Consider the following 14,570-nt stretch of genomic DNA (forward strand, 5'->3'; position numbering starts at 1 on the left):
TTTGATATTGGTAGGTTTTTAGCCTGAATTCTGAAATCCTAGCCAATTCTAGCCAATTCCGAATTTTGAATCCTAGCCAATTATAGCCAATTCTGAATCTGATATATGTTTTTAACATTGATGAACAATCTCTTGTTGAACCTTGTTGGTGGATATTTTTTCAATTTTTTCATGTTTGTTGTATAAACAAATCAATAATGAAGTAACAGTTTGGCTGAATGAAGTAATCCGCAGGTTGAATGAAGTAACGTGAACTTAACTGTGTTGTATGCATAAGTTTGTGTATAGCATTTGTTAATATGAACCAAATATCTAGTTGAATGAATTAATAACATGTTCAATGAACAAATGTCGGTTAATTTGAAATGATAATATAAAGTGTATTGCATGCATAAGTACGTGATTGGTTGTACTTATGATGAACTAAATTACCTTTTTAAATGAAGTAATAACATGGATGAATGAAATTATATTCTGGTTGAAAGATGATTTTTGTTGTTATTGTTGTGGTGGATGAGGCTAGCATGAATGATTTGCAAGCAGATTTTTACAATGTCGCTCAGCTTATTGAGGGCAATATTGATCAAATACGTACATTTAAATATATCATTGTTGAATGGAAAAAGAAGTATTTTGCGAGGGGGCTGGTGTTGTCCGTAAGTGACGAGAGAAAGACTATTTAGAATTTCTATGGCTTCAAAGATGATTTAGAATTTCTATGGTTCGCAAGTCCTAGTGAAATAAAAGTCCATCCTCCTGATGTCGTCAGCACCAAGGTTTGCAGTAGTCGAAAAGTTTACGCCTTGAGAAAGAAATAAAGGATATATCCCAGCAAAGTCGTAAATATGCCAAACGGCGAGGTTGGTCGGCGTGATTCAAGAATTGTGAGAAGAAGAAGTGCTTATTTCCTTATAGTAAATTATTTCATTCCAGTAGGTTTCGTACTTCATTCCAGTAGTTATTTACGCCATTCTTATTGTTTATTACTTCATTACACCTTGAATTTAAATTTATTTAAATATTTGGTAAACTTTAAATCAAATAGACTGCGTGAACTTTGAATTGTTTTATTAATGAAATTTTTATTCTTTATTATAACGTATTCGTATGTCAAGACTGAACCTACCTATTATTCATCCCAGTAGGTTCATTACTTCATTGCATTAGTTTATTACTTCATTATAGCAGTTTATTATTGTGCGTGAACTAAAATCGTTTTAATTTTCTCTAAAATAGTCAACTATTCACACAGTAGGTGAAAGTTGTAAACCACGACATCCTCACTATATAAATCCCATAACCAATACAAACTCTCCATCATAAAAAAGGAAAAAACACAAACTTGTCCAATACAAGAAATCATCCAAAATTGACACACAAGCACATCTCAATGGGCTGAGCCGTGATTCTGGGCACCACCCATTTGTTAGGAGTGGGGACGGACTGCACAAATGTCTTCATCAGTATATCACCGTGCCTCAACTACATCTCTCGAAACTCTTCATCTCGCTCCTCAAATTTGATTTCTCACCCAGCTGTGAGTTGGAGGACCCTAGCGTTTTCTTCACCTATATACAAGAAACACCTAACAACAATTCAACATTTGAAACATAGTTTATATTAGATCATTAAAATAGTTTGGAACTTCATGATTTAGGTTCTTTAGTTCATTAAAATTATAATTCACAGCTAAGTATACGTACAAAACAGGTCAGTTTATATTACTTCATTCCATGATGTTATTACTTCATCAAATAGCTGAATTGGTTCATTCAACTGTTATTTCTTCACAAAATATGCATACAACACAATTACTTCATCCTATGAACACTACTTCATTAAATAGGTTAGTTAGTTCATTCAATGCTATTTCATAGCTAAATATGCATACAACAGTTAATAAAATTTATACGAAGATTTGACGAACTTTCCTTGCGATTTGATTTCCACGAAGCAATGTCTCCAAATTATGAAGTAATAAATCAAATTAAGAAGATGCAGATTAGTTTTTGCCACATAATTCGAATGAGTCCAGAAATGAACTAGAAGCACACATTAACAACATACAATCGAAAAAACAAAAATCAAGCACCAAACTAATAGCCTCATCAAATGAAGTAGCCTCGTGAAATGAAGTAATATCCTCATGAAATGAACTAAATCGATTTACGCAGCCACATTTTTTTATACATTTTCTCTCAAATATCAAAAGTATTGTGAAGTAATCGATTTATATTACTTCATTACGTGAGGTTATACCTTCATCAAATAGGTTATTTAGTTCATTCATGTTTAATTCTTCACAAAATATACATATAATACAGTTAAGTTGTTCATACAATACAGTTAATAAAATTCATAAAACACAGTTAACTTCATTCCATGAATTTACTACTTCATAACAACTATAGTATCACTTCATTTTTACCTTCTGGCGGAGTGATTTGACTTGCAATATTTGCTTCCGACCGACCAGCAGAGGAACTTTTCTCGGGATTTGCTTTCTCGACCAGTTGTGATTAGGCCATGTGCCTATGAGTATATTTGAAGCTTATGTTGAACTTCCTCCGCTCTGCTTGATAATCTTATAAGACAAAAATCATAAACCAATTTACAAATAGATGAAGTAAATTAAAATTTCGAACTATGCAAAGCTTCAAAACAGTGTATACCTGATGCAGACGAGTTGAGTGTTTGAGTCTTTTTTGAATCGTCATTGGATTTAAACTTGTCGGCTGTAGATATCAAACTCGGCGGCTGTAGATGTTGAACTCGGCAACTCGAGATGCTGAATCATTAGTGAAATCGATTTCAACTGATGAAATCGATTGGAGTGAGATGAATCGGGTGGAGATTTGGAGATTACTGAGATGAAGATGTTGAATCGATTTCAACTGTCATGAAGATGTTGAATCGATTACTGAGATGAAGATGTTGAATCGATTTCAGTTGATGATGAATCGATTGGAGTGAGATGAATCGATTTGGAGATTTGGAGATTTGGAGATTTGGAGAAGAAGAAGTAGCGCAGGAGCAGATGAGAGAATGTGAAATGAGTAAAATTTTAGGATGGGTTTAACCCTAAAATTTTTACCTCCAATGCGAAATGACATAAATACCCCCGCATTGAAGTAAATTATGTATGTAATGAACTACGAAAAATAACCCTTAATTATCTAATCTAATCTATCAAATTTAAGATCTAAGGGCCCAAATTTGGTCTCTAGTTCGGTCTTTAAGATTGGATTTGTGAATAATGGGACTCGAGTTGTGATTAATGTCGAACCAATCTTAAAGACCGAACTAGAGACCAAATTAGGACCATCCATCTTCTTAATCTTGTGGTTAGGATTAATTTACCATTATTTTATTATTTTATCCCTAAAAAACTTGTTGAAGGGTATTTTGGGAACTCAATTTATTAACAAACATAAAATACTAAAATACTAAAATACGTGCTCCGGCGCCATGCGTGACGCCCACTCGCCGCCCCGCAAGTGGGTTTCGTCACGCTGACGCAATAAATAATTTTTAAAAAAAAATCGAATTTAATAAAAAAAAATTAAAATTAAAATTCGAAAAACGGTAATATTACCGTTTTTCGTCCGTTTTCCTATTTTTTTACTCTATAAATACACATATTTCATCCTCATTTCACACACAAACACACATCTATTCTTCTCAAATCATCCCTCTTTCAACTCCAATTTTCATCTCAAATCAACTCTTTTATTCTTCCCCCAAAGTTAATCGATCTAATGGATCCATATGAGCAAAAGCGTCGAATAATGGAAGAATCACTTGAAGAAGATCGACACCGGGAGGCGGAGGAAGCCGCGCCGCCCTAAAGACGCTCCCGAACTTACATCCATCGTAACCGGGAGGAAGTCACAGCAAGGTTAGTCCGCGACTACTTCTGCGATAACCCGGTTTGGGGAGATACCTACTTCCGTCGACGTTTCCGCATGCGGAAACCGCTATTTCTCCACATCGCAAATACATTGGCAGCCCGGGAATAGTTCTTCCAAGAAAGGTTCGACGCCGTCGGCCGTCCCAACCACACGACGCTGCAGAAATGTACTGCAGCAATCCGTCAACTTGCGACTGGACAAACGGCGGATGTGTTCGACGATTACCTCCACATTGGAGAAAGCACTGGGAGAATGTGCTTGATCCAATTCTGCAAAGGCGTCCGGACAGCTTTCACCGACGAATTTCTTCAGAGGCCAAGCACGACAGATTGTCAGTTTCTGCTCCACCTTCACGAAGAAGTGCACGGATTCCTCGGGATGCTTGGCAGTGTCGATTGCATGCACTGGCAATGGAAGAATTTCCCTGTGGCGTGGAGGGGGTCGTACACTAGCGGCCACACCCTTATACTCGAGGCCATTGCCGACTACCGACTATGGATCTGGCATGCGTACTTCGGGGTCCCCGGATCGAACAACGACATAAACGTGCTCCACCAATCCGACCTCTTCATAGCTAACAACCTGCGGTATAAAATGGGGTACTATCTTGCCGACGGCATCTACCCGAAGTGGCCAACCTTCGTGAAGACGTGCAATAGACCTGTTAAAGCAAAGCAGACTCTTTTTGCGCAGAAGCAGGAGGCTGCTCGCAAGGATGTGGAGAAGGCGTTCGGGGTTCTCCAAGCGCGCTTCAACATAATCAAAGCCCGACTCGTACGTGGTTTATGGAGAGTATGGTCGACATCATGTATACGTGCATAATCTTGCACACCATGATTGTCCAAGACGAAGGACCTGAGGCGGGAAATTGGTTCAACCCTGAAGCCTCGGAAGCTCTACCGCAAGTAGTCCACCTCGCAGTGGAGTGCATCCGTCTATACAAGACCGGTTGTCTATTCGGGCAAGGACACGTGACTCTACCGCCCACGCCCAACTCCAAGATGATCTAATGGAACACATTTGGGCAAAATTTGGCAGATGAAATTATTAAATTATGTATTTTTAATTTTTTTAGGATTTTACGAATTTTATGTTGTAATTTTATTTTATTTAATGAAGTGTGTTTTTATTAATTGAATTTGTTGGAAATAAAAATAAAAAATGAAATTGAATGAATAGTAATTTAAGAGACGGTTAAGGGACGGATAAGAGATGGGGGGTTGCAGGTTTTGTCCCTAATTGTTTGGTTTCTGAAACTCGTAGTTCCAAAAAAGTAGGCAAATCAATTGAATATTCTCTTCTAGACCCCATCGGCCTTTTCGAATATTAACTAGGAGTAATTAAGAGAGAATTATGATAAAGAAACAGCCATGCCTGTCACTTCATTTTTACCCACTGAAGATAGAGAATCACAAAAGTAGAACAATAACAAAACCACAGAAAAAAAATGGGTATAATAAAAGATCACTTGCGTCTCTTCCACACCTCAATCCTGGACATCAGGGGGGAAAATAAGCATAGCTGAAAGGCTACAGAAGATTGCTGGAGACGTGCGCTTCCTCCTACCTTTCAGCAGCAGCAGAGTGCATTTGAGAAACTCAACGATCAATTCTCTCGAAAAAGTACAAGTAACCCATGTCGAGTGGTGGATTCTTCGATATCCCAACTTTATCATCATTGAAAATCACCCACCTACCATCTTTGTATATATGGGCAACATAATGTCCACAGTGTGTAGATGTACCAATGTGGCTCACTAATCCGATGAGTCTGTATCCTGACGAGGTAACACAAAAGCATTAAAACAAGAGAAATATAAATGGATGCAACTGCAAATTACTACATTTGAAGCTAGCAACCAAGGAATTTGAGAATCGACAGAACAGGAATGGATTCTAGTAGGAAAATGGTGCGTTAGCAGTGCACACAAATTTCTGAAATGAATGAAAATCACTAACTTCCTTGTCCATCTGACATAGCAGTATCAACCACATTTCCACTGCTACTCGGCGTAGCATCCATATTTGACGTATCAGCAGGTGGATTAAATATCCATTCTGTAGCCTTCCCTATATCACCACCCTGTAATATAATAGCACACTTCAGTTGACAGAAGTTCTACCAAAAAAAATCAATATTTCAAAGTCTGTTAAACACGTTTGTTTTACCGATGCCTGTAGAGCTTTACGGGCAACTTCTTCCTCAAACCCAAATGATATCAAAGTCTCAACTTTCGATTGATCAACATGTGGAACATCCTTTTGAGCTTTAGTGACAGGTTCATCAATGTCTGGGGTAATTATCAAATGAGCATGTCGCTACACCAAAAAATCATAAATTACATTAACTTTGTAACACTAATCCTAAGATGGAATACCTGGATCATGCATATGGGAAAGTAACCAATTCATTGCTTCTTCCACTCCAGCATTCATGGTATTGATAGCAGCTTTTTGGCAATGAAGATATTGAAACCCCATTGATGCAAGTTGGTTGACAATGTCCTCATTAGCACTTATCCCGTCATCCTCAGCAGCTGAACATAACAGAGATACAAAATAGCACACGTGAGCAGAGAGACACACAGCAGACAGAGAGGGCAATGGATAGCCTGGCTGACAGGACAGAAACACATTTAGAGCCTCCATACCAGATTTTATACAGCTTTATTAAGAAAGCGTGTAACTGATTATGAATGGTTTCATGGAAGCAGCAGTGAACAACATAATGGAACTTTTATGAACCTTTCATACTTCATAATCAATTATCAATAACAAGGCTTAAAGTAGTAAAGATTGTATCCTATGATGAAAATCTGAAAGATATGGAACTAAAATCAGGAAAATTAACTGGATGACCTTCATACACCTAGTTTGAGCTACAATGGCAAAGATTAAATTGTCCAGATGAGCTCTGAACTAAGAATTCGAGTGAGAAACCCAACACTCACAGAAAAAGGAAAACTTTCTTTCTCACTTCATTTACAGCTCATGGTGTTTTCATACAGAGGAATCTAATTGAATAAAACTAAAACTAGGACATGTAACTAAATTATGGCCTATAAGGTAGGAAAATCAAGCTCCAACTCCAGGATCCATCTCTATAAATCATATTCAAATAAAAGCTGTGTTCAACTATAATCCAGATTAATTTCCTTAGATAATGTATTTGTAAAAGGTAATGAGATTATCAGCATCCAATTTTTCACTTTACAAATATCAGTGAATATTATGCAACACCAAAAAGTATGCAGTTGAAAGGGACCAAGATGCAATTGCTTGTTAAAACAAAAGAGGCATGGTGTTATGGCGATATATCTAATGCACAATTCAAATATATAAATTCAAAGTGAGTCATCGTGAAAAGATTCCAATTTCCATGTATTTCACCTTCAAAATCAGAAAATTAGAAGATGAAATAAGTAATGATAACTTACCAGCATCAGGTAATAATTCCTCCCCAGATTGAAGACCTTTACTGCGCATAAAACTGATGTCTATGGTATCAGGAACATCAATGTAGACATCTACAGGGGTTGCAAGTTGTAAGTACCATCACAGATACTTCTTGAAAATCTGTAATGAAATAAAACAACGTGGAAGAGATTTACCAAGTTTTTTTGGGACCCAGCCCTCCTCCAAGACGAATTTTCTCATATGCAATACCAAATAATCAGGAAATGAAGTCAAGCCTACACTTCTGCAAGGAAAACTACATTAGTTACATGTGGAAAACAAGGACAAAATACATATTCTGCCTAGGAAGAGTACAAAAGCTGAGAGCAGGATGAACAGTTCTAGCAAGTTCAACTCCATGTTTTAACAGTAAAGTGATAAACTGATAATGTTAGGAGGACACTCACTTGATTGCAGTTGTCTTGGCATTTAATGCACTACTGTAGAAATCATGTAGCTCCTCAGGGGCAGCAAAGCAATCCAAACAGTCCATCAGAGGTACCCTTGGGCGTACAATTTCATCTGATGAACTGTTTCCGAAGACATATTAAGGTATGTGATGGAATGAAACAAATACCACACAAATAAAAGGGACTCAACTCACAGTTCTTCACCCTTTGCATCCTTCTCCGCTTTTAACATTTTGAAATCTTCTAACTTTTCTGAAACAATTAAAGAAATGTAAAAAACATGAATATAATAGTTAAATCATTCATCATCTTATACTTGTAAGTTGCAATAGTGAAGTGAAACAAACTTACTTTTGTTTGTAGCTTTATGGAGTGGAATGTTTAGAGATAGAATGTAGTCACATCTTTTGTTATAAGCAACTTTGCCTGATGGACATTGCAGCCGCTCTTCAACACCAAACTTGAAACTTTTTGAAGGATCCAAGACCTGATTGCCAGTGTTGATCCTCTCAACTTGGTCGATAAGATGTAGGAAGAACTCCAAAGCATCCTACATAAAACCAATTTGTCAATCACCGACATGTATACAGGAACATACAAGATAGAAAGTATACATATTTAAACAAATTCCTATAAGGAGTTACATCATACCTAAACTGCACCATAAAGCAGTATAGGCTAATTACAGGAAACAGAAACAACAGACACAAAGGCACTATATCGTATGCATAGTTCATCTAAAATAATATACTGAGATTTCCAATCAACCATCCAGTTAAACATAATAAAAGATGGCAAACACAAAAATCAAATAACATAAACCTAAGTTATACACCTGATATCTAAAAACTCAAACCTCATGACTAGTTAACATGCCAAGCTTTAAACATACCTGTTGTCGCATAGTTGAAAATTCAGGATGATTTGCAGCAATTACACACTTGAACATACGGGGGGGAATTCCTTCTTGTTTCTGAAAATTGAAGGCAGTCAAAACACAGGAAAAGGGCCAGAATGAGTAGTATTGTGGATGACTTGTGGCAATAAATAACTCTTTACTCCCATTCAACACTGCAAATTATCTTACTAACAAAAAATATAATAGCTCTCTCTGTTTCTGGATACACATTTTCCAGCAAGATCTCTTAAAATCATCTTACACGTTATTCTCTAATTCCAATGACAAGAAACTAATTTAGGTGGAAGCAAAACAAAGAGTGGCTTACATCTTTCAACGTAGTATGAGCTGAATCTCCTGCATCGTCTTTCTGTGAGGAAATAACAAGGTTATCAGCAGATGCAGAGAAAGGAACAAAGGCAGAGATAGCACCAATCAAAATGCAGTGAGCATACCTTGGTTGCTGGAATGGAATATCTTCCAGAAAGTAACCCATGGGCTAACTTTGCCCTGCATAAAAGAGAAAATTATCAACCAATGAGCATTGCAAGTGGCACTAATTAATATACACAGAACTCCCTCTCTTAATCATAATTCATAGTGCAGTAAAATAAGCTAAGAAGTTCTAAATAAAATGACCGATAATAACCACCAATGTATGGAAAGTATGCATTGTACTCCAACAACTATTTCAATTCTTGCAATGCCAATTACATTTATATGACACAAAAAACACACTTTTTATCCAATAGTAATACACTTTATCTTAAAGAAGTTACTTACAGTTGGGTATTTAAGTCCACAGTTGGATCAGCTGGAGCTGAATCAAAAGCTGCTTTCAAACTTTGGTTCAAGTAGTATCTAGAAAGTGAATCCAAAGATAAAGGTGGAACCTTAAGAACTAGTAATGATAACAGCAGCTCAACCTCAACGGCTGTCAAAAATTCGACTCCAAATAAAACTCAAAAGTGCAGTAACTGACCTTGAACAGAAGCCATGTGTGGAGAACACAACCTGCATAGTTGCAGCCAAGTAACAACTGCAAAGTAAATATATTAGGAAAGAGTGTTCAAATAATAAGATTACAATGATTTACTACAGAGAGGATAGCAACCTGTTGCCAAGATTCACAAGTCCTGTATAACCCGGTCCAAACAGTGGCTCAACTTCTTGACCACTCTCCTGAATGCGGTTCCAATCGAAATTGGTGTTTTGATCAAGTTCTCTCTCCGCAGTTGTCATTTCGGTCTAAACAATTTTACAACCAATTCCATGGTCCGTTATGGTATGACAACTTGAACAATAAATAAAAAACAAAATGCTGCTTAGGAATGGAAAAAATTATCAGATAATGACAACTAAGTTCCTAAACAAGACGACACCTGTATAAGTTAAACAAGATAAATACTCTAAAGCCTTATACCTTTTGCAAGGATGAAAAGTCTATGCCAAAATGTTGCAGATGCTGTGCTAGAAGTGGGTCTACAACACTTTCATCCTCCGCATAAGAGTAAACGTCTGAGCTGCCAAAGTTTGAATTTCATGATTATACATGAAAAAAGGCAATGTAGCACCAGAAAAACATAAACCACAAAGATGTGCTTCGATGTTTCTCTGAAGAAATGAAAGTACAAATCCTGAAAGGCTTAAAGCAAAAAACAATTGGTGTATCCAGGAAAGAAGTGAACAAGTTATATGAAATATATCAAGGAAACCAAACTTCTGACTACATGTTAAACTACCAGTGATGCCAATCATGCAAATATGTTTATTTTGCAGACTAATTGGAAACCAGCGTAGGTAAGACTATTGATGATTAACTTAAAACCAATCCTATTGTTCTATACAAACAAAAAAACGATAGGCACTTAATGGCCACATTGGTTTCTCTTCAACATCACTTTAGTCTGCCTGCAGCATTTAACAAATTAAATAGTCACCTCTGCATCTATCAATAATCTTAATATATATATACCCGAATTTTATAATATGACCTAAAACTACTTTATAATGACCCTCCGTGTTTTTATTTAATTATTGACCATTAGATTGCCAAATCTCATGGTCAGGATTTGGTATTGAAATCAATTTTTGTATTGATCATTTTTCTATATTGATCACAATCCATTCTTAAAGATAGAACCATTCTTAAGTGTAGAACCTAGAACTCTACATATTTTATTCATTGGATGAGGAAAAAATGACGGTCAAGATTAAAAATCATACATATTAGACTATGTTTTCACGACATTCCGGACTCAATATGTGAAAAAACTCACATGTTGATGGAAGAATGAATGAAACGAAGAAGAGTCCATGCATGCTTTATTTTTTAACTTATCTGCATTCACCCATTAATAATAGTTTTGGTTGTAATGGGAAGTTGTTGTGCAAATCAACACCATTGGATTAAAAGATCTAACGACCTCCGTTTGACATTTGTTCTACGTTTAAGAATGGTTCTACGTTTAAGAATGGTTCTATCTTGATCACAATCCTATATATATATATATATATATATATATATATATATACATAGAGTTGTGATCAATGTCGAACCAATTTTAAAGACCGAACTAGAGACCAAATCTGGGCCATTAGATCTAGTTTATTTGATGAGATGTGCTACTGTGTAAATTTTCCGGTCTTCATTACAAGCCCATTTTACTTCACTGTATATTTTATTACTTCATTCCGTACGTAATACCTTGAAACTACAACATGTTTTTACTTTCTTCCAGTAGGTTTTGAAATGATTCAACATATGTTTCATTTGAATTCATTGACCGGAGTTTTTACTTTATTTACATTAAAAAATGCAATTTATTCAAGTGCGTTTATTACTTCATTCAGAAACGTTATTACTTCATTAGATAAGGTTTTTACTTCATTCCAGTAGGACTTCAAATGCTTCTACACATATTCCATTCCAATAATTTATTACATTATTCCATGTGTTTATTACACCATATCAGCGTTGTGGCGGTGGTGATAGATATTGTAGAGAGAAAGAACGGCACGCGACGGCGAAACCGCATTTACGTACTGGAATGAACTAATAATCCTACTGGAATGAAGTAAAAACCTACTGGAATGAAGTTAAATCTTCGTAACATGTTAGTATGACTTATTTACCTTCGGATGAATTAAAATAGGCTCGTGATGAAGGCAAAAATAATTGATAAATTTGTGTCTCTCATCCATAAAAAACTAGATCTAAAAACCCTAATTTAGTATGGTTCGGTGGTTCAGTCTTTAAGAGTGGATTTGTGAATAATGGGACTCTATATACATATATATATATATATATATATATATGTGTGTGTGTGTGTGTGTGCTGAAAATTAGCATCACAGAATAAAGATTACAGAAACAGATAATTAAACAGAAACATCCTTGCCTCCACCCTCCCCAGGCACAGTCACAAAATAAGCACCAGAGACAATTCAGAGGGAAGCTAGTTGTTCAAGCTAAACATGTTACTGAATATTTGAAATTATCAGGAAAAGATAATCATGTGCACTCTCAAATCTCAATCACCATTCACAATAGCATGACTGCAAGAGACAAAAGAACAACTAACTGCAAACAGGTGGATAATGACGAGAATGCAGGCATTACCTGCTGCCTCTAGATCCGCAGTTATTGTTCCAAGCTTCACAGCAAGGGGATACCCAGTTGTGCTGTAATGATTAACTGCATGGTCATTACCCCCAGTTCCATCCCAATTTCTTCTACCACAGAGGATTGATCCGTCAGTTAAGTTTAACCAAAGATTTTCCATTTTATCACATTTCTCACACTTCCAGCTGGATGGAGGAACAATCACCCCATTGTCAAGCTGCTTTAATTCCAATGCATGTTTACTGACATGTTTTGTATCAGCAGTCCATACAGCAACTTGTTCTTTCTTCTCAGCACCCACATTCATAATAACAGCATCAACTGCTAATCTGACCTGTGATTTCAACAAATTGAACTTTACCTATCTACTCTTATTATAATATAATTCACAGATTATTAGAAAGGAAAATGCCAGATTACCTTTTCTGGCAAATCTACACATGGAAAGGGAAGGCGGGCATAATCCGGTAAAATGACTATTTCATAGCTCTGCTCATATTCTGGGTCATTGTTATCAAATCCTCCTTCAACACCTGCAAACCACAAAGCATATTAGCTCATAGAAATTTAAATAGCACACTGATGCCCATGACATGCTCCATGCTAACAGCATAGAAGAACAAGAAAGTCCGCTAAAAGTAAGCACTTGATGCATCTGACAATATCCATGAAAAGGCTAAGGAAGGATAAAGTAAGAGGAATTCTAAAAACCCTTCAATAAAACACGGTAAAATGGCCTATCAAAGTGAGCCCGGTAACAGACAGAGTGAGTTTTCAGATAAATGTGTCGAGCTCAACAATTTAACATAACCTTATATTCACCATTATGTATACCAATCTACTCAGTCTAAAAATATCCAATGATCCAATGCTCAAAAATGGCTAAGTTACAAAACTAAGGGTTCTTTTGCAAGATATAAAGAATTAGAGAAAGAAATCAGGTGACAAATTTTGATGAACCTGTACTAAGAATGCCGAATATGAAAGGGTCTCCAATTAAAAATACAGTTTAAAAAATACCTATGGCTAGAAGTGTTGGTTTTTTTGATGGTCTGTCTTCAGAAACTGCCTTTTTTGTTTCTTTGATGTGCAAATAAACAGGATTCCCACTCTTCTTATAGTTCCAATCCACAAATTCCTTGCCAAAAGCCAGAAACGAATTCATATCTACAAACAGTCCACCTTCTGATCTCTGCAAAACATGAATAAGAAAATCAGCTTTACATATCAAACTTAAAAGGAAGGCTGTGAATAAATCATTGTGGCAAAGTAAATAGTAGCATAGCATAGTAATCAAAAGTTGCCCATGAAAAGATAACCTCGATACTTTTTCCACTGCTATGCTTACTTTGCCACGTTGATTTATTCACAAAAGACAAACAGCATTGCATTTAGTAACTCGCATCTTCATTCTTCACACGGAGCTGGATTCTCTACAAAATCCAAAAGTAAAGTACTATGAAATTCAAAGCCTATGTGATGGATACTGGTGTAGATGCTTCCCTGCTTCACTATGCCTACTGGTCAAGGAACAATAGGACCACAAGAACTATATTTCATCCTTACCTTACTATTAATGTCCGTCAATCCTCAAAATTTTCTCACATCATAATCCCTAATTCAGTAAACAAGCAATCATAGCCTATTCAAAATAGTATGTAAACAGGAAAACAATACCAATAGAGGAACAAACTTGTTGCCAGTGTACAAAAAAATCCCAAACATGACACATTACATATACATAAGCATATCCAAAATCAAAATTAGAGCGTGAGGGCAAAACAGCAAATACATACCGGAGTATCAAATGAAATGCAGCATTCATGCTTGTAGATGCGATTGGTCGGTTCCGGAATTCGCAGCCGAGAGAGATTTGATCGGAGCAGCTCCATAACTTTTTCTTTTTCTACTGCAGCCGATGTTTGGAAAGCGATAGATAAACCGACTAGTTTAGGTGTGTATTGTCCTATGTCTTGGCGACTGAGGGCAGTGATGACTGAGGAGACGAGGCAAAAAACAAAGGCGAAGCTTTATGGCCTGTTAGTGCTATTAACAAACGCGACTTTAGCCTAAGTTTTACTGCACGAATATAGGGAATTCCATATTTTAGAGATTTTTTTTTACTTCCGGTAAAAGGTAAAATGTGTCTCGATTAGGGGTGGGAAATTACACCAAAATACCGTAATACCAGACTTACCGTACCGGAAAAATACCGAAAATATCGATTTTTCGGTATGCCGCAGTTTCTGGTACGGTATGATACCGTACCGCA

At 36.4% G+C, this 14,570-nt stretch overlaps 1 protein-coding gene across 5 annotated transcripts; it reads right to left on the reverse strand.

The window, feature by feature from the left end:
• Nucleotides 1-5,268: 5,268 nt before the first annotated feature.
• LOC121783260 (ubiquitin carboxyl-terminal hydrolase 14-like) lies at nucleotides 5,269-14,307 on the reverse strand. Of its 5 annotated transcripts, none has more exons than XM_042181286.1 (22): nucleotides 14,095-14,234; nucleotides 13,865-13,913; nucleotides 13,647-13,731; nucleotides 13,319-13,490; nucleotides 12,719-12,831; nucleotides 12,296-12,632; nucleotides 10,098-10,192; nucleotides 9,789-9,922; nucleotides 9,657-9,713; nucleotides 9,458-9,535; nucleotides 9,130-9,184; nucleotides 9,003-9,044; nucleotides 8,669-8,749; nucleotides 8,128-8,326; nucleotides 7,971-8,028; nucleotides 7,774-7,896; nucleotides 7,522-7,610; nucleotides 7,348-7,437; nucleotides 6,289-6,447; nucleotides 6,080-6,201; nucleotides 5,870-5,993; nucleotides 5,269-5,688 (listed from the first exon to the last, which is right to left on the reverse strand). In XM_042181286.1, the coding sequence occupies exons 4-22, from the start codon at nucleotides 13,461-13,463 to the stop codon at nucleotides 5,510-5,512; spliced, it is 2,280 nt and encodes a 759-aa protein (XP_042037220.1). In that variant the 5' UTR covers nucleotides 13,464-13,490; nucleotides 13,647-13,731; nucleotides 13,865-13,913; nucleotides 14,095-14,234; the 3' UTR covers nucleotides 5,269-5,509. The 5 variants fall into 5 exon arrangements, with proteins under 5 accessions (XP_042037220.1, XP_042037218.1, XP_042037216.1 ...); XM_042181284.1 differs by having other exon boundaries at nucleotides 13,618-13,731; XM_042181282.1 differs by lacking the exon at nucleotides 13,865-13,913 and having other exon boundaries at nucleotides 13,702-13,731; nucleotides 14,095-14,307.
• Between the last annotated feature and the right edge of the window lie 263 nt (nucleotides 14,308-14,570).

This window comes from Salvia splendens, chromosome 21, assembly GCF_004379255.2.
Source record: "Salvia splendens isolate huo1 chromosome 21, SspV2, whole genome shotgun sequence".
In the NCBI taxonomy this organism is placed as follows: domain Eukaryota; kingdom Viridiplantae; phylum Streptophyta; class Magnoliopsida; order Lamiales; family Lamiaceae; genus Salvia; species Salvia splendens.